Genomic DNA, 24,713 nt, shown 5'->3' with positions numbered 1-24,713 from the left:
CGTTTTAACGTTTAACGAAGTTAATTTTTTTATTAACGGTTTAACGATTAACGAAGTTAACTATTTGATTAACGGTGCCCAGCTATGCCTAGAAATCATATTAGACTTCTAAAAATGAAAAAGAAAATACTCATTATAGTTTAATTCTTTTTAACTTTCTTAGTCATTACACTTTTAGAAATCAGTCTTTTCACTATTAAATACAGTAGGGTAGTTGCTACAATTATTAAAGCTAGCAGATCAAGGTATATCTTCTGATAGAAAGGCACGCCCAGCGCTGGGGAACGAAGGTGTAAGGCACCTCTTGTCTTGACGACGTGGTCCACCCAGTGCAGAATCTCCTGTCCAGGCTTCGCAGTGCGATGGTAGTAGATGAACGACAGTTCCTTCATCCGTTCACGGTATCTGTCAACAAAATAATAAATAAAAATATGGAAGAACCGAAAAAAAAACATTCTATGACGCATGTCATTATCTGTTCACTAGCGGCCGCCCGCGACTTCGTACGCGTGGACCCCGTTTTACCCCCTTAGCGGTGGAGTTTCGTAAAATCCGTTCTTAACTGTGTTCTTAGTGAGCACCTACGATCTAAAAGGAACCCCCATGCAAAATCTGAGACTCCTAGCACTTGTAGTTTCTGAGATTTTGTGATGAGTGAGTGAGTCAGTCAGTCAGTCATTCAGTGACCTTTCGCTTTTATATACGAGTAAGATATATTATTATGTTCATAAAGGCAATTGCAATGAATAGGTACTTTTAAAACTATCCCGACTCTTCAATAAAATTTAAACTTACTTAGGGTTCCCCAAAATCTCCTCAATAGCAGCTTTCAAGTGGTCGGTCATATCTTCTGCGATATTGACCCTTAGAGCAAAGCCTTTCTTTATGGCGCGGTCTACATTCATAAACTGGTCTGCAAACATAGGTATCCCAATGATGGGCACGCCGTAGTGGAGGGCCTCGGAGGTCGAGAGCAGGCCGCCGTGGGAGATGAATAGTTTGCAGTTTGGGTGAGCTGGAATACATCAAAATAAAATTGTTATCTGTGAAACTAAAACGCTTTTGTTAGCTAACTTTATACAACGTGCTCCTTTTGTTTTCCGGAAATTTTAGGGGTAACTTATATTCTATAAATAAAAACTAGTTAAAGAGTCTTAGGAATATGTGTTTCTAAAAGCATATTTTTGAAGATATTGTGGATTCTAGATTTAGAAGATACCTAGTTGATTTAGATTGTTAGCATCAATCTATTTTTTTTCTTTTTCAAAATTGACACCTAGTCTTGGTGTGCAAACTTTTTATTGATAAGTATGTGTAAATTATGAATTATTTCAGTGAAAAATAAAGTTTTTAAATAATTTCGTATGAAAAAATAAGTCGAAAAATTTTTTTGAATTTAACAAAAAATGTAATGCCATTCCATTCTTTGAAGTGGTCTTATTAATACCCTAGAGTTCCAGGAAATCAAAAAGAGCACGTTGTATTCATGCAGCCATGTTCAAACTCTTGCAGAATGCGTTAAAAAGTGTAAACATCCACATATTTACGCGGTTACTTTATTGTGAACGAACGGTAACCAGTACCACTAGTAGGTACGAAAAACTTTCCGAGTTCAAGACGAGGACGGATTTTTTTACGTTTCGAGCTCGAACTCGAAACGTTCATTTTTGTTTTACTAAGCATTTTTAACTTTCTAACTTCTTTCGTCGGCACGCAAGGCCAAGGAACTTGGCAAGCTTGTGACTAATAAAATAGTAAGCATTCAATAGGTAAAAACATTGGCCATAAGGTCTCAAAGCAATACAATCAACCATTGCCTTGCATATTAATAAACGTAAATCCTACTTCCTACTATCCTACTTAATATTATAAATGCGAAAGTTTGGATGTCTGGATGTTTGTTACTCTTTCACGCAAAAACTACTGAATGGATTTTGATGAAACTTTACAGCGTTATTGTTTATAACCCAGAATAACATATAGGCTATAATTTATGACGATCTGTGAGAAACTAAATTTCACGCGGGTGAAGCCGCGGGCAAAAGCTAGTACCTAATATGCCTTGCTGTGGAGCCCATTTCAGTATGTGCACATTCTTAGGTAGATTAGGCAGTACTTCCTCGAACTTCCAGATGACAGTTTGCTTGAGGCTGCCGAACATTTTCAGGAACCCTTGCTTTATTCCATCAGGCATGGAGCTGCTCTTGATCATGGATCCCATGCTGAAGTATATGACGCCATGTTGCGCGCTATCCATTATGTCTTGTATATCCTGTATTTATAAAAAATTTTAATACATTCTCGAGTTTAAATAGCGGTTGGGCAACGTTTCATTATGCCTGCCTTTTAAGGTTTTACAATGTATTTGTTTAAGTGTTTACACTGGAGTTTTTAAGGCGCACATTATGCAGCATTGTTCTGTAACTACGGTCCTCAAGGTCCCAAATTATACTTTGGACCGTTTTTTGTACAAAGCGATTTGACGTTATTGGTAAAAAAATACTCGTAGACGCATTACCTATGGTAGTGTACTATCCCAGTGTAGGTTAATAACTATAAAACGTTTTACCCCTTACCTTTGGCAATGGTTTGACCTCGTCATCGATATGATATCCAGCTATCGGGATATAGTTTTGCGGCAGCCTCACAGGTCTACCAGAAGAGAAGTGCGAATTCCCAAACATTAGGGAAGCGTTATGGCTGACTTCGTAGAGCGAGGGAAGCTTTCGACCTCTTTTAGTTACCGCTGGGCCATACCCTTCTCGGAAGATTTGGTTTTCGTGATCGTTTAAATAGGCCCTGTAAATGAAAAAATTCAATCTAATTAGGTGGATTTTGGCAAAACGATTTAACCCTTTCACGCATATGGGACACATTTGTCCCCGCATAGTTTTTACGATTTACAGTAATACTAGTTAAGTTAAACCCTTTGTAGTTTAATATTCTTAAATTTTATTATTATCTTTTATGATTATGCGCTGTAAATAATGAAAAACGCGCTTCCTTGTGTAAAAAAATACTGGCAGAAAATGTGAAAAAAAAATTCGTTAGACGTCAAAATTAAAAAATATTTTAATATTACTTAGCGGCTGTTTGGCCATTACTTTTCTTCCGATTTACATTCACTAATAAGTATAATTATCGTTTTATTACATATTTTCCATTTTCTTCGTATGTATAATGAATATTATGTGAAAATCTGTATTGGGACACGGGTGTCCCTATGTGCGTCAAAGGCAACTTGGTTCTTACTAAGGATATTGTTTGCCTCGTTATAATTTGTATGTTTATATTGATGTTTTATTTATAATTCATACATATTTTTTGTAAATCATTTGTCTTCAAATCGACTTGAAGAAATTTCGCTCAGGAAAGACGAATTTTAGAAGTCATAATGACTGAAAATAGTGACAACGAGGATGGTTTCCTCCCTGATGAAAGGGTGTCTACTGCTGGACAGAGGCTTTCCTGGGGATTTTCACAACAATCGTTCCTGTGCTGCTCGTATACATGAATGTACATGAGCAGCACAGGAACATGAGGCCTGCCACACTGCGTCTTCCTATACGTGGGCGCCACTTGAGAAATTTTCTGCCAAACGGCCATCACTTCTGCGAGCTATGTGCCCTGCCCATTGCCGCGATAGTTTGGTAATTATGCGAGCTATGTCTGTTACTTTGAGTCTCCTGCGGACTTCCTCATTACCCTTTGGGTGACTTTGAGCCTTCTCATAAGGCCCATAGTGAAGGAACACGTCTCCGTTCCGTGCGTCATCGCCGCCAAGCCAACACACATTGGTCAAAGACTTTCAGTCAAAGGTCCTGAGACACTGCGGTATTTTGGGTAAAAAGATGTCGCGAAACCTCTCGGATGTTGTCCCCCCAAGTAAGATTCAACGTTGTAGTCACGGCACGGCTGAGACCTTGGAAGACCTAGAATCAATGCTCTATGGCCTCAGTACAGGCTTTCAATAAATGGGATTCAAAATAAACATGGACAACACGAAACAATTATGTCAAATATCCGTGTTACACGCACTCCTCTGCACGCTGGAGACTCTACACTCAAAGTTGTTCTTGAAACAAACAGTTTAGTTAGGTAGGTCTAACTTCAAGAAAGAAGTCTATGATGAGATGAGGATCAAATATAAAAATACGTTAGATATGATGCTATCTATTTTAAATTTCTTATTATAAATATTAAAAATAAGCTTATTGATTAAATTTGATGTCGAAGTATTTTATTTTCAATATATGAGGGAATGTATACCTTAACGCATATAGGGACATATGTGTCCCCGACTGAAAAACACTGAAATACATAGCACTTATATTTTCTGTACTACTTTTATGTTAAATTAGACTAAAATAAATAGATATAACTAAAGAAAAAAGAATTTTATGGTTTGGAATAGTTATAAGCGTGTAAGGGTTAAGAAAGTAGACTTTATCTACAGGGTGTTAGGTAAATGGGTATATGAGCCGACACTAGCCCATGTTAACATGGGCATATAAATGGTATGGTGAAGTCCGAAAATTTATATCTTCATTTTAATTAATTTATTTTTCATACAAATCGGATTTTATAAAATTTATTTTGTATGAAAATTAAAAAATAAATAAATGGTGATATCAAATTTCTGACTTCGCCGTACCATTTATATGCCCATGTTAACATGGGCTAGTGTCGGCTCATATACCCATTTACCTAACACCCTGTATAAAATTTCAATTTATTCCAAAACTCTACTTTTTCTGAATTTTCTAGAAAACATTTCTATTTGTTTCTAATTAAGCACGTGTTCATTCTTTTAATTATTATCAGTTTTATTATGTCATCATAATTAGAGTAGGTACATTAGCATAAGAATAAGTACTTGTTACTGTCTATCAAATTATCAATCATTTCAAGTAGGCGTTAGATAGTAACTGCTTGTTAAATGTTACCTATAGGTATTGTGAAAATAGCATAGGCGGAAAAAGAATATTCTTGTCTTGTAGCTTGATCACGTATCTAAGTAAACTATGAGAAGCAGCTTTCATGAAATTTGTTTTGACTCTCCGTCTTCAGGCAGAGGAGTAGGGCAATATTTTAATTGGCACTCCTGCGTTGCCTCCCCAACCCAGCAGGAAATCCTTCATTATAGCCTCCTTCATTCGAATTAGAAAGAATCGTGATTCTGCAGTACAGAGTAAAATGACCTCGTCATGATGAAAATGATATGTAATTCCTGCATTGAAGCGTATTAGGGGTAAAAAATATAATTCCAGTAAGTATCTCCAGCTCAAAGTCCATTCTTTTCTGACTCGTCATGAAAATATGCCCAGACTGTATTGCTGATTAGCTCGTCTACTAATTGATAAAAAATGAACAAGCGACTACTTCCTTTATGACCCAGATAATTAAACTTATCGTAACGTTAACGACCTGACCTGGCGATTAGCAGAGCAGAGCATTCACATGCTAAAATATTTCGTCATAAAGCTTCAAATTGTTATCAAAATCCATTAAAAAATAAGACTTGTGACGTGTATGGATGAGACCGTTGGAATTTATTTTAACTAGTTAGGGTTCCGTATTTTTACTTGCGATAGCTCATTTTTAGACAGTACAATACCTATCTGCATACATAGTTATCTACTTATCTTCATAATATGTACCTACAGATGACAGCACGTTAGACCATACATTTTTGTTGCAATATCGCCCGTAAATACAAGATAATAAGATCCCACAGTATTTAGCTTAACGTGCCGTCTTCTGTACATAAACAATATCTTCGGTAAATCGCGATCAGCAGACAAACAAAAAGTCCCGGCATGGGTATTATAATGAACCTCTTATAAATCAGTCCCAAGTCTTCAGGTTACATTGTACCTATAAAATAGGATCAAAATTCAAGAGCACTATTACATACCATTTTACATACTTCATGTAAATAATTCCCCACAGTTCTTCGACCCGCTGTAAAAAGGTGAAGGGTGCCTCAAAAGATGATACGTGGTTGGTTGTGTAGGCCGGGTTTGGGTGCTCGTCGATCAGTTCTAAGACTAACCCATGGGGGTCCATGGAAGACGACCATATGAATGGGCAGTTGAAGACGGCTGCGAATCTGTAAAAAATTACATGGTATTAATTAAGTCAAAGGATGGACATATGGATCAAAGGCTGCAAAACAGAAACATTCTAAATTGTTATGTGGTTCTATAAATTTTGTCGATACATTATCGACAAAAATAGGCCTTGAAGACATAACTTTGCACAAAGCTTTAATTGATTTGATAACGATCAACGGTTTTTAATTAAATAAGGGTTATTAAAGCAATATTATACATTTCCATGATGACTTAATTAGGCCCTTACCCACAATAAAGTTCCGTATACAGCCACTCTGCGATCACCAGGTCAAACTCTTCATTGGGGTCATGCATCAACTTCTGCACGTTGTCGTTCCATAATGTTTGGTTGGCTATGTCATATACGATTCTCACCAATGATCTCATATCCGTTAAATCGATTTCTTTTTTTAGCACCATTTCAAAACTCAATACATGTGCTGAAATAACAAGTTATTTTTAGTTTTGGACAAAGCGTGACTGCTTTTCTAAACACGAAAACTACGAAGCAAGAGGAACCCCGACAATTTTTATTTAATAACTATTCTATACTCTGTGATATTATAAAACTTACACATTACTTCAAATATCTCTTTATTGCTTGATACATCAATTTGCCGAAGGCCTTTAGGTGGATTCTTTATCGGTATTGGAGTGATGTAAGTGATCTGAAGAAAAAAAAATATACTAAAACTAAGCCATTTTAAGCTAAGTTAAATTGTTGTTACTTACTCTGATATTCCACTACAAATTAAATAATACATTATAGTATATCTTTTAGAATGTCTACATACTAACATTGTATGCCCAGCCAGATAATGCATTTATTTTATTATCATTTAAAAATAGATCGTTACTTCAGATATTACCTCTATTTAATCTACAAATATTCCATAATTCTCTTATTATTATCATTGTACAAATAAATTACCATCTTGATACTTAAAAACAAAGTCTAGATAATTTACCTCATGTCCAGCCTTCACGAGATGTTTCACAAATCCTTCACCCAAGATTGTATGGCTTTTGCCTGGGTACGGAAACACCACTAGTATTTTGTACGCACTTGAAAAACTTAGCATTAAAAGGAGCGAAAGATTTGTTAGTTTAACCATTCTGATAGCTATTTAAACTAAAATAAATACACCGATCTCGGAACGGAATCTGCACTGATCACTGACTGAACACTGACTGAAAAAGTGCCAGTTCATGTACCTACTTGACTAACTACGTTAATTATGATAAATGACTTCTCGTGTAGAGGATAGCGGGGTGACACAGCAACACTGGACAATTTAAAATGATTTGTATTTAATAGTCGGTTCACAAAACACCTGTGTACCTACATTTGTCAAATATTTATGCAAACAATACAGATGATTATCGAACATAATACAGATGAAAGAATCGAGTTATTTTCTTCTGAAGGTGATACAAATCGAAACTTAAATGATAATTTTAATTTGATAACTTCATATCATTCAATGTAGGCCTACTGTTCGTTCGTTTCAGCCGAATGACGTCCACTGTTGGACAAAAGCCTCTCCCAAGGTTTTCCACAAAGACCGGTCCTGAGCCGCCCGCATCCAGGCACCTCCCGCGACCTTCACCAGATCGTCGGTTCACCTAGTGGGAGGCCTGCCCACACTACGTCTTCCGGCTCGTGGTCGCCACTCGAGAACTTTTCTGTACTGTAAACTTCACCATTGCCATCGGACTCGGATGCCTAAAGTTAGGGAGTCCTCTTGCATGCGAAAATAGTTGGATTTATTTTCCCCGGTATCCCCAGCTTCCGTCAACTGATACATTTAATAAAATTAATGACTTACCTAATTTGCATGATGATAAAATATATTTTTAATTAATAACTTACGTGATAGATTAAAAGTTATTTCTTACGTTGTCATTATGACTGTGCGTAACTCAAAATATAGATTATTATAAAATCACTATCACGGTGTTAATCTAGGGTCAAAAACATGTTAAAAATCATATAGATAAATAAATTAAAAAGAAATAGGTATAAGTAGTATGTTAAATTAATTAAAAACCAAAATATAAAAAATAACGTTTTTTATTTCATCGTGTCTAACAATATTTACCTATAATTCTATACCAACCATGTTAGTGATTAATATTTTTAGAATTGGATTGTTCTTGGCCCAGAACTACTTAAGATAGTTAAAAAACTCTTATAATTATGTAAATTAAATCCTAAATCATCTCTGTTTCTCCTTCGATTTCTCACTTCCTTTCTTCAACTTCAGAATACTCTTTACAACTTTTACTACCACTACAAGAACTACCACCACTACTGCTACCAGATCTAGGTACATCTTCTGGTAGAACGCTACGTTCAGTGCTGGAGACCTCAGATGAAGTGCCCCGCGGGTTTTGACCACGTGTTCTACCCAGTGCACTAGTTCTGCACCAGGTGGCGTTGGTCGGTGGTGGTAGACAAATGAAACCTCCTTCACTTTCTCTTGGTAGCTGGAAAAAAGATTGACAACTTTAATAAATCTGTGAAGATGGTGAAGATTTTGAAAGGCCCGAATAATTAAAAGTAAAATAAACAAAAGCCGCGAATCTACGAATACATAGTCGGTGTGGTTGAACAATAATAGTAGCTTCAACTGCGTGAACGGTCTGCCACAGAAAGACTATCGCGCACGTCCCTCTTTCAAAAACCTGGATAAAAACTATATTGTTTTTCTCTTTGACAAATTATATTACCAAACCTTCCCCATGAATCATTTAGATCTATTGATGAAAACCGCATGAGAATCCGTCCAGTAGTTTTGTAGTTTACAGACAGACAGTTTTCATTAGAAAAGGGCACTTATTTACCTAGAGTTCCGCAGTATTTCTTCAATAGCCGACTTCAAATTCTTCGTCAAATCCCAGTCCAGGCTGACCTTGATCCCGAACCCCTTTCTGACCGCGCGATTGATGTTCAGGAACTGGTCTGCGAACATCGGGATCCCTATGATGGGGACCGCGTGGTGTATGGTCTCGGTGATGGACAGGAGACCTCCGTGGGTGATGAACAGCACACAATTGGGGTGAGCTGAAGAAAAAGGTTGATTATAATAAGTAGTTTTTAAAATTTTCTAGCGTTAGGAGGAATCGCATCCCAAAGTAATTTTTAAATACATAAGCTCTAATTTCTCCCAATGTGTAAGTACGAGTAGCTCAGTGTGAGAGTAGTCGCCCGGCAAGTGAAAGGTTCGATTCAAATTAAATTAAAATATGAACCTACGTTAGTACCTAACCTAGCCTACTCATTGATAAATTCAACATCTACTCGTAAAATTAAGTAAATTAAAGTAAGTAATTAAACCAATAATCTTACCCAAAACGTCTTGCTGTGGAGCCCACTTCACAACATGGACGTTCACAGGCAATTTTGGTGGTACGTCCTCGAATTTCCAGAGAACAGTCTGTTTGAAGCCTCGGAACATGTCTAGAAGTTCCCTCTTCAGCGCTTCGGGGAACGTTGTGCTTTTTAGCATGGACCCCATGCTGAAATATATCACGCCGTGTTTCGCACCGTCCAATATCTTTTTGATATTCTAAAATAAGAGGCGAAAGATAAAACCAATAGTTATGGCCTACCAATACCTACGACCTAGGCACCTAATAATTTTTAAGGTGTGCTTGTCGATAAATTTTAACTTCAAGTTTAAAAAGTGCTGTAAAATTACATGATTACAGGCATTATAACTGCGCGAGACGTATCAAATCAAATTAAATCGTTTATTTATGCAAGTAGACTTTCAAAGAGCACCCCAACTCCCAACCCTACCACTGCTTCAGGACAGATATGGGCTAGTGCTGAGAAGAAGCAGCGCAAGAAACTCAGTTACTATTGTCAGATATGAAACAAAGGGGTCCAATCGGTCCATACACTGAAGTGCCACATACCAGTATAAAAAAAAAACATTCAAGATTGTTTTTTTTTTTAATTCATACTTTGCGTTACAATATTGATTACATTTATGTATAACTAAGTATTCCAATCACTTTTTCACAAACTGAATTTAAATAAACAAGTTTGTTTCGAAATTCAATACTCACTACTAGCAAAACGGTTGACTTTACCTTTACTGTTTGAATTTTTAAATACTGGTATGTGGTACCTCAGTGTACAGTGTATCGACCCTTTTGCTTTGGACCACTATTTACGCCACACTCTGTATGTTCCAAACTTTTTCAACAATCGGTGCAATAAAACCTACATTCTTACATCAGGCAACGGCTGCACCTTATCCGCTATGTGGTACCCCAGTATTTCTTTATAGTTTTGCGGCAGACTGATGGACTGTCCCATGGATATGTGGGAGTTCCCCAGCATGAGGGAAGCGTTGTACCTCATCACCGTCAGGGAGGGAAGGGTGATACCTCTTATGGCCGCTGCTGGTCCATACTCCGAGTTGTAAATTGAGTCTTCAATGCTTCTTGTAGACCTACAACGAAAAGAAATACAAATTCAAAACTCTAATTATTATCTTCGATTTTGTTCAATAGATCCTAGTTTGGTTTGTGGTGAGTACATATAACTAAATCAAAATAAACTGTAGTTTGTATACGAGTACTTCAGACTACGTCATCGTCAGCTCATTTGGGTAAAATCAAAGAACTTCGATACCTCATAAACGCAGCTATTTTATTTATTTATTTATTTATTTATTTTTGGGAAACATACAGTTACAATATAATTTAACTTAGGTGCAGTGAGAAAACACATAAACCAATTAAGTTTCCACAGTTAAATATACACATAAAGTTGGGCAAACCATTAAGACTAAATTTTTGTTGTGAAAAATATAAACTTATATAAAAAAAAGTAAACAAAGTGACAAAAGAAAAAGTATCAACTACCTAATTAATAAAGGAGCGAACTGCAAACATCACCCGACGCTCGCAATTTAGTTGCCACAAGACAAATCCCGGATTTGTTTTTTAAACTTACTTAAATTAGACCCAAGTATGTCTAATTCTTGGAATTGTTTGTTGTAGCAACGGCAAGCGCGAGGCAGAAAGGTGTTGAAAGCATAATTAGTCCTACAAAGGGGCACATCAAAAAGACACCTATTACGGGCACTAAGCCGGGGGCAACGGAGATATATTTCACTTAAAAGATAAGGAGAGTCAATTAAATTGTGCAGCAATTTGAATAGGAATATCTGGTCTCTTTCAATGCGACGGTCAGTGAGTGAGGGTACAGATTCCATGTGAGAACAAGTACCTCTGTTAGAACATCTAAAATGAAGGTGTTTAATAAATTTATTTCGGATACGATCCAACATATTGATATATTTCTGATAGTGAGGATTCCAAACTGCAGATCCATATTCCAAAATAGAACGCACATAAGAATTAAACAGCAGAACAAGCGTAGAACAATTCTTAAATTCCTTTCCAGTTCTCAAAACAAATCCCAGCATACGATAAGCCTTGGCCGATATAGCATCCAAATGGCAACAAAAGGACATCTTAGCATCGAGGTAAACACCCAAATCCCTCACTTCATTCACGCGCTTGATTATATTGTCGTTCACTGAGTAATCAAAAACGATGGGACTTTTCTTCCGCGTGAAAGTAATGACATTGCATTTCTTAATATTCAGGTTAAGACAATTGCTTAAACAATACCGAGACAAAGCTTCAAGATCATTTTGTAAAAGCAAGCAATCAGTTATAGATTTAACTCTCCTAAAGATTTTCATATCATCAGCATATATTAATACGTTACTATTGCTAAAAATATGAACGATGTCATTTATAAATACGTTGAACAGTAATGGACCGAGATGAGAACCCTGTGGCACTCCCGAGGAGACCGGCACAAATGATGACACATGACCCTTGACAGTAACAGCCTGAGATCGATCACGTAAATATGAGGTGATCCAACGAAGAAGGTCACCGTGTATACCGACTAAACCAAGCTTACGGATTAAAATAGGGTGTGAGATTTTATCAAATGCCTTAGAATAGTCGGTATACACGACATCCACCTGAAATCCCTGATCCATTGACTTTGCAACGAAATGAACCAACTCGCAAAGGTTCGACTCAGTAGACCTCTTGTTAATAAACCCATGCTGCTGGTCGGCGAGGATGGGCCTCAGACTCGGAAATATGGCGTCATAAATAATTTTCTCAAACAATTTGGCAATTGTACATAATTTAGAGATTGGCCTATAATCCTGAATATTATGTTTATTGCCGGATTTAAAGACAGGAACGACAAAGGACTGCTTCCATCTACTAGGCATTTCACCCGTTTTTAACGATAAGTCAAAAAGTAAATAAATCGGAAGAGCAAGGTAGCGATGACACATTCTAAGGAAGAAAGGAGGCAAATTATCCGGGCCACTACCCTTATTTATATCTAGCCCTTTCAAGTACTTCTCGACAAGCTCGGGAGAGAGCTCAATGGAGCCAACGGATACTGCACCCTGACTCTCCAAAAGAGTGGATGAAGTCAAGCCACAAGTTCTGGGTTCAAATGCCGATTGAAAGTAGTCATTAAACATGGCGCAAATGGTTTCACCATGTCCACTATAATAGAGATCTGTGTTGCAACGTTATATAAAGAAAACCTTTGCAAATCACTTCCAGTCTTATTAAGTAAGCAAAAGAACACGTGATTTAAGACGCTAATTGCTATGCTAAAAGCGAAAGGTCACTGACTAACTCACTCAAATTTCAGAAACTACAAGTGCTAGGAGTCTCAAATGCACGGAGGTTCCTTTTAGAGCGTAGGTGCTCACTAAGAACGGATTTTACGAATCTCCACCTCTAAGGGGATAAAACGGGATCCACGCGTACGAAGTCGCGGACGGCCGCTAGTAAGAGAGTAAAGTATTTCCTTACCATTCCAGCTTCATCCTTCGAAAAAGAAGCCAGAGTCCATTTATTCTCTGCCCGAAGTCAAAAGGAGGGTGTTCTGCAGACATTGGGTCGGCGAAGTATGCCGGGCTGGGGGTCCCGTCGATCAGACGAAGGACCAGAGCTTGGGGGTCCATGGAGGAAAACCAGATTAGGGGGCAGTTGAAGACGGCTGCGAATCTGCAATCATTTTTTGAAAAGATTTAATAGTAATTTGTTATTACAAAAATTAGCATGCTTCTGTGCACGAGTGAGCTCACCTCAATAGTCGAGCAGCGGCGGGGACCGAAGTACCGAACCCGCGATCCCCGGATCACGAGTCGGCCAGTCCGACCCCTTCACCGTTTGGCTATCGTGTCATTGAATTAAGGATTTAAAATACCTACTTACTTACTGAGTTAAAGGTAAAGGATTAACCACTTTCTTAACTAATTAAATGGATGTGAATATACTGAACTAAAGGTGTTAGAGCGATATTAACCTACATGTGATGTCATCATTTTAAAGGTTGCAGTAATTATAGCATGTATTCTGTGGTTATAGGCTAAAACTATCTGCAGATTGGTAAAACTTTTATAAGCAACTTCTCTTACATTTTCATTTGCGCTGCGTTACTCAGAAACTAGAAGTGCTAGGAGCCTCAAATTGCATGGGGGTTCCTTTTAGAACGTAGGTGCTCACTAAGGCGGGATTTTGCAAAATTCAACCTCTAAGGGGGCAAAGCAGAGTCCCGCATACGAAGTCGCGGGCGGCAGCTAGTTTGTCATATTAGTAGGAGCAGGAGTTACCCAGCGAAAAGTTCAGTGTACATCCACTCAGCAATGACAGCGTCGAAGCGTTCAGCCGGGTCTTCCATCAGCCTCTTGACGTTTGGATTGGTCAGAGTGGCATTGGCGAGAGAAATCATCAGCGATTTTATGAACGCCAAATCTTTCATATTTATTTCCTTTGACATTATCTTCTTGAGTTGAAGGACATCTCCTGAAAAACAACAGCAATGCGTCATCAGTAGTTTCTCATAAGTCTCTGACGATATCACATCAAGCAAAAAAACGTGGCAACTTGTGTGGTAGGTACCTAACTGCAATACCAAGGTACTACAACTATTGTGCAAAAAAACGTAATAGTTATATTGTTGCTGTTGCTGTACATAAGTAGGTATAATCAGCGTCAAAAAGTTCGTGACACCCAAAGTAGCCAAAAAGTTCGCAACGTCTTTGTTACTAATGGTATAAGGTTGTATTATCAACTTTTTGGCCTCTGTGGGTGTCACGACGCTGACTGTACCTACATAGCAATTTATGACCAATTTGGATAAGAGAAAAAAGCATAAATATGAATATAATTACCAAATGGGACGAGTTGGAAGTTTGTTGAAACATCGACTTGACGGAGGCTCTTCGAGGTGGTTTTGCTTGGGAGCGGGGTGATGCATGTGATCTGAAAATACGTATCTAATAACAATATTTATGTATTTCACCTTAAAATATTTAAATTAAATAATTGGTACCTAATCTAAATATATATATAATTACTGCTCGTGTGCGGTACAGCATTAAACTCAAAGCTCGAAGGTTAACTGGCAGAGAATGCCTTATATCATTCAATTCGCCTTATTACCAATTTATTAATCGGTAGGTGCCTACTTATAAAGCCTGGTCCGTGAGCACGTAGAATCCCGTCCAATGACCCCAAGCTGCCCATCCTTGTCGCTCGCACGTAATTATGTTGCTGTCGCGCTCGCACACTCACTGCGGGCGCGCGTCGCACAGTCGCGACAGCAATATGACTACGCGCGAGCGATAAGGATGGGTAGCTTGGGGTCAATGGACGGGATTCTACGTGCTCACGGACCAAGCTTTAGTACGAGTACAAGCTTTGCTTAGGACTTAAGGTTCACCCAAACCAACGCGATCAGCCGGCGTGCAGCAATGGCGGTGAATACTTTTAAAGGTTCGGCCAAACCAACGCGATCACACGCGATCAGCCGGCGTGCAGCGATGGCGATCAATGCTTTTTTTTAAAGTCTGATCGCCATCGCTGCACGCCGGCTGATCTCGTTGGTTTGGCTGAACCACAGATAATATAATACTAGTGCTGAACCTTTAGGCGTGCCGTCGTGTATTTTCCAATGATTTTATTAGATTTATCGTGGGTCCGCGAGCATAAACATGGTCGTGAAATGAAAACTGTGCACGATTTTTTTGCTCAAGGTAGGTAGGTACCAGTATGTATGGTAAAATTAAATAAGTAAGTTATAGTAAGTTTTATCATAAAATGATTTTTTTAAAGATTTAGTTAAAAATTCTTGAATGAATATTCAAAACTTTTAACTGCACAATACTGAAAAATTAAATCACATTCAACTTTTCAATATTGTTCATTGACCGAGTTTCTTCACCCTTTTCAGCACCCGCCGATAAAAGTAGATGTTGATGTCGAGTGGTAGTAGGGCAAGCTATATCAAAACGTGTCATAAAGTGCACTGAAAAGGGTAATTTCAAACTCCAGAGCGAAGAGACTCTGAAGTCTCAAATTCTGAAATTTAAATCATCGCGATATTACATTGACCTGCCCAGCCTCCTTACAAGTGGCAAAACTTGACAGTTGAGGTTTCGAAAGATGGAGTTACATCACTCCCTCCGTGAAGGAAATTGATTTTCGGAGCGATTAAAAAGTGCTACTTGTAATCATCGTGATTATATCAGGCTTTTAGCCACAGGATGTCCACTGCTGAACATAGGCCTCTTCCCCCAAAGATTTTTATATCGCCCGGTTGGTAGCGGCCTGCATCCAGCACCTTCCTGCTACCTTTATAAGGTCGTTGGTCCACCTTTTGGGTGGAGTGTACCCGGTGGACGTCTCACGCCTCCACTTGGCCACGTGGCCTCCACTCCACTTGTAAAGGGGTAAGTATTTGATTTTTCAAGTTACTTAAAATTTAGATTGAGATGCGACTCTTCATAATAAAATTTAATAAACCAATCTAACCTCATGTCCAGCCCCAATCAAGTGCTTGCTGAGCCCCCCAGCCAGGATGGCGTGGCTGGGCCCCGGTACCGGGAACACCAACAGCAGACGCAGCGCACTTGCGCCCGCGCACACCAAGCATAGGACCACTGCGCGAGCGAGCATAGCGCCGTCTGGAGTAGTTTTTTTTTGTGCATTCTTCGTGCAGTTTGCACAATTAATATTAAATAGTCAGTTTTAATAGACAATTAATAGTCAATTTCAGGTATAAAAATTATTTATGTATAAAAAAAATATTCAAGTATGAATGAATAATTTTCAATTGATGAAATAATGAATGATAATGATAAATGAGATGTCCTATCCCTTGAGTTTCAGTAAAGATGGGGCAATTTATTGAAATCTGTATATTTTATTTTCATAGAATTTATCTTTATTGTCATAGAATTGGTACTTAAGTAGAACTTAATGCATTCTCTGCGAGTTTTTTGGGCATTCTCTGCGAGTTCTCAGTTGCTGCCTATCTATGTAGCTAACAAGTGAGAAGGATTATGACGAAAGATGTAAAAAACATATTAATGTTTTTGTAAAACATGTAAATTGAAAATTTTTAAATAAAATATGATGGACATTTACACTGCGCCATTTAGTCCCGAATACTTATTACTATTACTTACATTTATACATAGATAAAAATATTTGTAAATGTAAATTGCGGTTATCGAACCCGCGACCTAGTCGTTGACGCACAACAGTGTGTCAAACTGCATGGAAGAAATATTTTTAGGAGTGTGTGAGTTTTTAACTTGAAGACTAATGTTTCACGTGAAAAATATGTCTTTCCCAAACCGTAGCGGTATTTTGTCGTATGTATATCGTCGTATATCTTTAAAAACAAGCTAATTTAGATAAAGAAATACCTAAACTGACTAGGACACACTAGACCAATTTTACAATTGAACAATAATATCTACACATTAACTGTAAGTACCTATATTATTATTATGTTTTTATCTATCATAGATACGTACTTTGTTCAGCAATCTGAAAGTGTAGTCACATAAAACCTTGTAGCTAAATGTTATCTTTAAAACTGGTAGATTGTCAAATTTTCGTTTGAATCGTAGTTTAACTTCAATTATGGGGAATTTACGTTGGTTGACTCGCCGTAACGTGCCGTAACCTTGCTACGGTACAATCAGACAATCATAGCAATCAAGGTTTATATCTTTAGTAGATAGTGCGTTGCTGTGCGTGGTGTACAAAACACGCGTGTTCACAGCTGTCGTGATAAGAATTTGGTTATCAGTAACTTTGATTAAAAAAGTTCAAAAAGAATCGGTAATAAAGGATTGTGACTAATGTTTGTTGGGTGTCGATTGTGTTGAAGTGTGAAGTGATGATATTTTAGGATTATTATGTAAAACAAAGTATTCTCATCAACGCGTCGTGTTTTGTATTTATGTAAGTTAGTTGCTATTAAAATTTATTAAGCGTAGGTTACTTTTTAGTAAGTAATTCATAATGTTTTATTGCATCATTTTGGTACAAAGTACATCATGGGTCTTTTTAATACATTAATGGGATTCATACAGTTCTTACTCGTCGTCCTACAGGTGTAACTTAAATGTACCTAAGTAGTAGGTTATCCTCCTAATGCATAGCTACAATAGTTAGGCCTAATTACATTTTAGGTATAATCTTACCCCTTTTGGCTTCATTGTTTTCTTTTTTTTTTAGTTGCTATAATTTTATAAGGATGTAGAGTACGTTTACATGTTTTTTTTTCTTTATTTTTTAAGTGTAGTGATTAAGTAAACAGTAAAAATATAGAATAAAGAAGATAGATAATTTTAATATTGTTGCTAACAACCGCATAAGGCATCGACGCGTACCTACTTTGAATAGGGCAAATTGAGAAACAAATATTGTCATTTGATGTCATCATCATTTTCCTCGACTTTACATCGCTCAAGGTCTCGGTCAAAGGCCGGTCGGTATTATAAAATAACTCGTACTTACCTATGTGGGAAAAATAACTTCTATGAAATCTGAATGCGCGAATTTTATCTTGTATACTATTCGCAAAAATTTTGATAAGTTCATCGATATAGTTACTCATCCATTATTTATTTCATTTGATACAATCATTCTTTCGTCAGTTGACTATTACAGAGCCTGCGTTCACGTGGGTGGGTGTTTCTATACAGATGCAATCGAGAACAATTGGATAGCTAATAAACTCATTCTTATGAATAGTTACTATATGTGGTTTATTCAAAAGGCCCCGTTTACACTTTAATTAATGATTAGGCGGGTTCATACATTTTCTGAGAGATTTCCAGGGGCAGCTGCCCTTCTCTGCCCCATGGGTACGACCATCCTAGTACAGATCGTTTCATCCACGAAGACGCGCCCCAGCAATTTTTGGTCGAGGAAAGCGCGAGGTGCGGGGAGTTTGATCCGAGCAATCCAAGTGTGCGTGTGCACCATGGATAATTTAGGCGCGTCTTCGTGAATGGAACCAGAGTAAATACAAATGGATAGGTCATTTTCATAGAACCGCACCGAGCGCGGTTTGTATGTGAACGCGCCAATATACGTATGTGGCGCGCACGCACACACTGACAAAATTCAGCGCAACCACGACTGGCTCCCCGCTAATCCCCGCTAAATTTTGTCAGTGTGTGCGTGCGCGCCGCATACGTACCTATTGGTGCGCTCACATACAAACCGCGCCCGTGCGTTTCTATGAAGATCACCTACTCATTTGTATTTACTCCGATGGAACGATCTAGTCGATCTTCACACAAGTTTTCTTAATCTTTTTCAGATAATGAATCTTTTAGGAAAATTCCTGCTAAGTGCAGCTCTATGCTTGAGTATCAGCGAGGCGTACAAAATCCTGGTGGTGTTCCCTCTACCAGGCCCGAGCCACGGCATCCTGGGAGATGGCGTGGTGCGGCATCTGCTGAATGCTGGACATGAGGTTTTTGCTTATGATAATAATAAATCCTATTATAATAAACAGGTCTCCAACTCGGTAGACTGACAACCTTGTGAAGGCACTTGGAAGCAGGCCACATTTCTTTACTCATTTGGATGACGTGGATATCCTCTAACATTTTGGTTGAATCCATATAAACTTCTTGTACTCGTATAGAACAGCAGATTTTTCATCCCATAACCGTGGGTCCAAACTTCATAAATTACTGACACTGACGGCCATTGTGGAAATCATTGGGGGAAGCCTATGTTCAGCAGTGGACGTCCCATGGCTGAAAATGATGATTACTATGACGAATCATGGGATCTGGTACATTTGCCAGAAAATCTGACTATGTTATCTATTACCACAGATCAGCGTTGCCAGTTTTTTTTTTTCGCCAAGTCGGGACTTAGGTACTTTTTGAGTGAAAATAGCGGGATTCTTCCGTCAGAAGCGGGACATAGTAAAAAAACGTATATACCTACTCAAAGGTTTTTAATTATTTATCTTTTTATTTGACTTAAAATTACGTTTACGTGACAATAGATAGCAAAAGTAGCCATAGAAAATGTATTTTAACAAAAAAATAATATTTTAAATTAGATTTACTCTATCGTTAAATTCGTCTTTAGAATAAAAAAAATATTCTTTAGAATAATATGGCGTTTCAAACAATAGTCTGGTGAAGTGAGTGTCTCTCTCCGAAAAGCGGGACCGAGCCTGTCCCGCGCGGGACATTTAAATTTGATTTAAAAATCGGGACGTCCCGCCAAAATCGGGACGTCTGGCAACGCTGCCACAGATGCACATTGATGTCGTCTGTTACTTACTCGTAGTTACTTTGAAAAACAATTGTTAAAATTTCAGGTCACTTACGTCACTCCTTTCCCGAAAGACAGCAAGAATCCGAAGTTGAAGCAGATAGATGTCTCAGTCGACGATGCAGCCATGCCTAGTAATTATTTTACCTTCTTATTAATCTTCCTGTAATCTTTATAAGGTCATATTCTGCCCGCCATAAGGCTACCCTTATGGCGGGCACAATCATACGCCGCATAGTGGCTCAATTTCGGAACCTTTGTACGAATTCCTGTATACCCTTTCCGTTGCTTACTGGTATTATTCCGTTTGCGATTGCCTAATTTGTATAAAATGACTAATTGTTCTACTTAAGAATAGTTGTCGGATTAACTAGTAATATCTTATCTTTAGTCACCTCACCACCAAGGCTTATCAAAATGTTGTTAGACAAGAACAGGATATTGAGCCGGGTATCCAGCGTGTATTTTACCCTTCACAACAATCAACAAAATTGCCTACAAAAAATGTTGAATGTTGAGATGTTCTTGTTGATTGTGTAGGGCAAAACACGCGCTGGAGACCCGGTTTTACGACTTTTTAAGTTTCCATGTTTTTTCCCAACAGAGATGAACCTCAAGGACATATTGAACAAGGAGCAGAGCGCGTTTGATCCGAACAAATTCTTCGATTTCACCATTGGGACGCATCAGAGGGCTATACAGAATGAGAACATGCAGAAGATACTGAATGATCCTCAACAGACCTTCGACGTGGTGGTGGCTGAGTGGATGGTGTGCGAACTCTACACTGGGTGAGTGTACAGATTACGACACACTAAACACTGGCACATCTTATACAGAAGCCCAGAGGTAGAGCACCCTGAATCACCCTATATTTGTTCCGCCATTTTTGATATATTTCGAGTTAAGATTTTCTCATCTCTTAAAACTCTCTTCAACACTACTTTTGGAACAACACCCTGTATAGTTGTAATATGCGCTATTCTGATGAGCTTCGTCTTTATACCTTATGTGAGAATTGAATCTTCTATAACTAGATCTACATTTGCTCAATCATGCCTTAAACTCTACTTTTACTTTTATTCGGAAATAACGATTGATTCATACCTCCATTTCCTAACAAAACTGGGAACCAGTGAACCAGAACACAATGATTCTACAGTACATAATATACCTACCTAGTACCTACTACCTATCAAGTTGCTATTTTGTACTCAACAAAACCTCTTACTATTTTCAGGCTCGCGGCTTTCTACGGCTGTCCCTTCATCTGGGTATCAACTGTTGAGCCTCACTCCACAATCCTGTCATTGATCGACGACAGTTTGAACCCAGCTTACAACCCTGGCCTATTCTCCACTACTATTCCTCCATACAACTTTGTGGAGCGCGCGAAGGAATTGTTACTGTCCGTCGCAAATGTTGTGTTGAAAGATGTGTAAGTAAAAAAAAGCGAAAGATGACTGACTCACTCACTTATCACGAAATCTATGAAACTGCAAGTGCTAGGAGTCTATAATTTTGAATTGGGGTCCTTTTAGAACGTAGGTGCTCACTAAGACGGGATTTTGCAAAATTCAACCCCTAAGGGGGTAAACGTGGTGGAAAGCATTGGGGGCATTTGGGGGAGGCCTATGTTCAGCAGTGGACATCCTATGGCTGAGATGTTAATGATGATGATGAAGGTGGTAAAAGGGGTCCACGCGTACGAAGTCGCGGGCGGCCGCTAGTTCTGAATATTGTTAAGCTTCTCTCATCATGTCTTACAATGTACTTTTTAGGGTCTTAGTCAGATATTACGAGCAAGCAGCGTACGACGAATTGTACGTGCCTCTTCTTAAGAAGAAGGGCCGTCCTGTCCTCACATACGAAGAAGTGAGGTACAACGTGTCGCTGGTTTTGGGCAACTCGCACGTATCCTTGGGCCAGGCCACCAGGCTGCCGCAGAACTACAAACCCATTGGTGGATATCATATTGACACTAATTTCAAACCGCTACCCGAGGCAAGTTTCTTGATACATGAATTAATTGTAAATGAGATATCGAGAGAGAATTTCAAGTAACTAATTTTGTTACTAGGGTTTCTGCTCGAGCTTTCTCGAACTCGAGAAAACTCGAGAAATTTGGCTTCATTCGAGACGAGAAAAAAATTACCGGAGCTCGAGAATTCTCGAGTCTCGAATTTGAAGCTTTAATATTCTTGAAAGCCTATTTTCTTAGACAAAAGTAAGATTTTAATTATTTAATAGGTTAACGTTTCTTTTAGACTGGTCTAGTCTTTCCTTTTTTACCCTACTGCGTGACGCAAAGGAGTGATAATGTGTTTAACAGCCTATGTATGTATGTTTTTTGAAGCACTATAGAGACCAAACTTCGGGGTCGATTTTTATGATTCGCACGTCAATCGATTCCTCTCAGTCCGGCGAGTGTCACTAAAGACTATCGTTAGATTTGTTTTAACTGTAAATATATTAACATGGCCGATTTTTGGCGCTATAATATGTATTAAAAAATATCTCAAACCTATCGAGTGGGGTATCAAAACAAAGGGTTTTTAAATAGCTTGCAAAATGTATTTTCTTTAACTAAAAGATTAAAATAAAAATATTATTAAAAAAAAAACCCAACTGGGTAAAAATGAACTGAGAAGATAAAAACAAGACAGTGTTCACAAATGCAGCCGGAAGCATCAAACACTTATCATCATCATCATCATCAACAGCCCTTTACAGTCCACTGCTGGACTATGAGCCTCCTCCGCGGGAAGAGTAGGGGTTGGTGACAAATGTATTCTATTCTGCCGTCACCACACGGCTTATCACCCACTACTTATCACCAACAAAAAAAATAGTCATTGATTCCTTCGACTGCATTTGTGAACACTTTGTCTTGTTCCTATATTTTCAGTTCATTTTTACGTAGTTGGGTTTTTGTTTTTTTGTGTATTAGATTTAAAAAAACCTGTGTTTTTAGCAAATTTCAATCGATTTCAACAATTTTAATTAAAAGACTCGAGACCCGAGAAAACTCGAGACTTTGGCCTCGAGAATTCCCGAAACTCGAGAAAAAAAATAGGTCGAGAAATCAGAAACCCTATTTGTTACACTGTTTTCATTTTTAGGATCTAAAAAATCTGCTAGATAATGCTAAAAATGGCGTAATATACTTCAGCATGGGATCCAATATAAAGAGTAAGGACATGCCAGAGGAACTCAAGAGGAGTCTCCTCAAAATGTTTTCTGGACTCAAGCAGACGGTCTTGTGGAAGTTCGAAGAAGTCCTGACAGATTTGCCCAAAAATGTGCACATAGTGAAATGGGCGCCGCAACCTGCTATCCTTTGTAAGTAGTTTAATGCTTTTGTAAAAAAAATATTATGCAAGAAGCTTAGAAAACAGCATCTAACAAGGAGAAGTAGGAAACTAAATACCATCAAACTTTATTTATTAACTTTTTTGGAAATTAGGGTTCTAAGGCCTAAGATAAATGAGTTATTTGGTGGGTGAAGCTGGTAATTATTTTGCTACATAAAATATTAATAAAGTTATTTCTTATTTTCAGCGCATCCAAACTGCATCCTGTTTATAACGCACGGCGGTCTCCTTTCGTACACTGAAGCAGTCCATTTCGGGAAGCCCACAGTTGGGATTCCAGTATTCGCCGATCAGTTCCTCAACGTGGAGCGAATTGGAAAGAAAGGCTTGGGGAAGAGAGTAGACCTTTCTTATACAATGGCTGATGATTTGAAGATCGCTATTAACGACGTCCTTTCCAATCCAAGGTAAGGCGACTTAAATAGCTTTATTCTGATGTCTGGTGTCGGAGAAAGGTTGAAGAGGAGGATAACCTTAAGGCTGAGTAGATATATTATTTTTCCACAACGAAGAAGCTCTTGGCCTGTATCTCACCTGATGGTAAGTGATGATCAGGCCAAAGGTGGAAGCGAGCTTCACCCAGAATCCTCAACCACGGAGGAACTGGCTATCTTACCTCTAACTGCCGAAACACAAACGATGCTGTTAACATTGTTGTTACCCTTGTCACTAAAACTTTTTTTCTTACTCTTGCCCTTTGGAAAACATTAGTGCGGAAGATTAATCACATGGCTGAATTTTAGTCATTATACATATCGTAGTTTTTGGCATCGTAAAATAAACTACATTTTCTTGCAACTTTGTCCACGTAGATTTCGATTACACCGATAAATAATCATTTAGTATAAATTTACGTAGATCAGAAAACTAACTTTGAAAGCAAAGTTTAAAGTTTCGGCGGTTAGGTTGTACCTACTGTTAGTCAATTTCTTCTATAATCATATGATGTTGGAACTTACTTATTTAATTCTTCTTTTTTCAGCTACATGACCAAAGCGAAGGAGCTGTCCCTGATCTACCACGACCGTCCAACGCCCCCTGGCGGCGAATTAGTGCACTGGGTGGAGCACGTCATCAAGACTGGTGGCGCCCCCCACCTGCGGTCTCCCGCTTTAAACGTGCCCTTCTACCAGAAAATGTACCTGGACCTAGCAGCCTTAGTAGTTGTAGTTATTATTGCACTTAGATTAATTGTGAAGCGTCTGTGCAATAGTTGTAGGAAAAAGAAAGTAAGCAGTGAGAAGAAGAATAAGTGATAATTATATTTACATATTCGTGATATTCTTATGATGGTGATATTGTGAAATGATAAATTATTGTACAATAAATAATGTAAGATATTGTTGTTTACAAGATAAACTGTTTTATTGTTTACTTTTTTCAATCACAGCCTAAAAAAACCAATCAAATCCAAGGAACTGTTCCATGGAGTTCCTTCACCGTGTCAGAATAAAATCATAATCCTAAACATCTTTGAAATGAACATGTGCATGTGGATTGAGTGATCCTTGCTTCAATCTTAACAAAAATCGAGGAAGTTTTACTT

General features: G+C 38.2%; 3 protein-coding genes across 4 annotated transcripts; 1 reads left to right on the top strand and 2 right to left on the bottom strand.

The window, feature by feature from the left end:
- Positions 1 to 140: 140 nt before the first annotated feature.
- On the bottom strand, positions 141 to 7,373 carry LOC114357099 (UDP-glucuronosyltransferase 2B15-like). The gene is made up of 8 exons (XM_028310565.1): positions 7,085 to 7,373; positions 6,691 to 6,784; positions 6,364 to 6,556; positions 5,918 to 6,112; positions 2,577 to 2,799; positions 2,053 to 2,272; positions 796 to 1,015; positions 141 to 405 (listed from the first exon to the last, which is right to left on the bottom strand). Exons 1-8 carry the CDS (start codon positions 7,229 to 7,231, stop codon positions 141 to 143), a joined length of 1,557 nt encoding a protein of 518 aa, XP_028166366.1. The 5' UTR covers positions 7,232 to 7,373.
- An 846-nt stretch (positions 7,374 to 8,219) lies between these two features.
- Positions 8,220 to 17,154, bottom strand: LOC114357096 (UDP-glucuronosyltransferase-like). The gene is made up of 8 exons (XM_028310554.1): positions 17,015 to 17,154; positions 14,363 to 14,453; positions 13,802 to 13,994; positions 12,999 to 13,193; positions 10,363 to 10,582; positions 9,469 to 9,688; positions 8,964 to 9,183; positions 8,220 to 8,606 (listed from the first exon to the last, which is right to left on the bottom strand). Exons 3-8 carry the CDS (start codon positions 13,966 to 13,968, stop codon positions 8,336 to 8,338), a joined length of 1,293 nt encoding a protein of 430 aa, XP_028166355.1. The 5' UTR covers positions 13,969 to 13,994; positions 14,363 to 14,453; positions 17,015 to 17,154; the 3' UTR covers positions 8,220 to 8,335.
- Positions 16,948 to 24,485, top strand: LOC114357098 (UDP-glucuronosyltransferase 2B15-like). 2 transcript variants are annotated; one of them, XM_028310564.1, is made up of 9 exons: positions 16,948 to 16,966; positions 18,817 to 18,972; positions 19,840 to 19,927; positions 20,398 to 20,584; positions 21,034 to 21,231; positions 21,575 to 21,797; positions 22,916 to 23,135; positions 23,355 to 23,574; positions 24,150 to 24,485. In XM_028310564.1, the coding sequence occupies exons 2-9, from the start codon at positions 18,820 to 18,822 to the stop codon at positions 24,421 to 24,423; spliced, it is 1,563 nt and encodes a 520-aa protein (XP_028166365.1). In that variant the 5' UTR covers positions 16,948 to 16,966; positions 18,817 to 18,819; the 3' UTR covers positions 24,424 to 24,485. The 2 variants fall into 2 exon arrangements, with proteins under 2 accessions (XP_028166365.1, XP_028166364.1); XM_028310563.1 differs by lacking the exon at positions 16,948 to 16,966 and adding an exon at positions 17,225 to 17,447.
- Positions 24,486 to 24,713: the final 228 nt, after the last annotated feature.

The sequence above is a fragment of the Ostrinia furnacalis genome, unplaced genomic scaffold (assembly GCF_004193835.3).
Source record: "Ostrinia furnacalis isolate ACB-3 unplaced genomic scaffold, ASM419383v2 OfSCF3022, whole genome shotgun sequence".
Lineage (NCBI taxonomy): Eukaryota > Metazoa > Arthropoda > Insecta > Lepidoptera > Crambidae > Ostrinia > Ostrinia furnacalis.
This window is presented reverse-complemented; position numbering and strand designations above follow the sequence as displayed.

Excerpts from the sequence above, each read along its gene's own strand:
- LOC114357098 (XM_028310564.1), top strand. The coding sequence starts at position 18,820 with ATGAATCTTTTAGGAAAATTCCTGCTAAGTGCAGCTCTATGCTTGAGT. Across the intron at positions 18,973-19,839 it reads TGCTGAATGCTGGACATGAG|GTCACTTACGTCACTCCTTT; the intron begins GTTTTTGCTTAT and ends TTAAAATTTCAG. Across the intron at positions 23,575-24,149 it reads GACGTCCTTTCCAATCCAAG|CTACATGACCAAAGCGAAGG; the intron begins GTAAGGCGACTT and ends TTCTTTTTTCAG.
- LOC114357099 (XM_028310565.1), bottom strand. The coding sequence starts at position 7,231 with ATGGTTAAACTAACAAATCTTTCGCTCCTTTTAATGCTAAGTTTTTCA. Across the intron at positions 6,785-7,084 it reads TCGTGAAGGCTGGACATGAG|ATCACTTACATCACTCCAAT; the intron begins GTAAATTATCTA and ends TTTTTTCTTCAG. Across the intron at positions 2,273-2,576 it reads AGGTCAAACCATTGCCAAAG|GATATACAAGACATAATGGA; the intron begins GTAAGGGGTAAA and ends TTATAAATACAG.
- LOC114357096 (XM_028310554.1), bottom strand. The coding sequence starts at position 13,968 with ATGTCAAAGGAAATAAATATGAAAGATTTGGCGTTCATAAAATCGCTG. Across the intron at positions 13,194-13,801 it reads TACACTGAACTTTTCGCTGG|ATTCGCAGCCGTCTTCAACT; the intron begins GTAACTCCTGCT and ends AAATGATTGCAG. Across the intron at positions 9,689-10,362 it reads AGGTGCAGCCGTTGCCTGAT|AATATCAAAAAGATATTGGA; the intron begins GTAAGAATGTAG and ends CTCTTATTTTAG.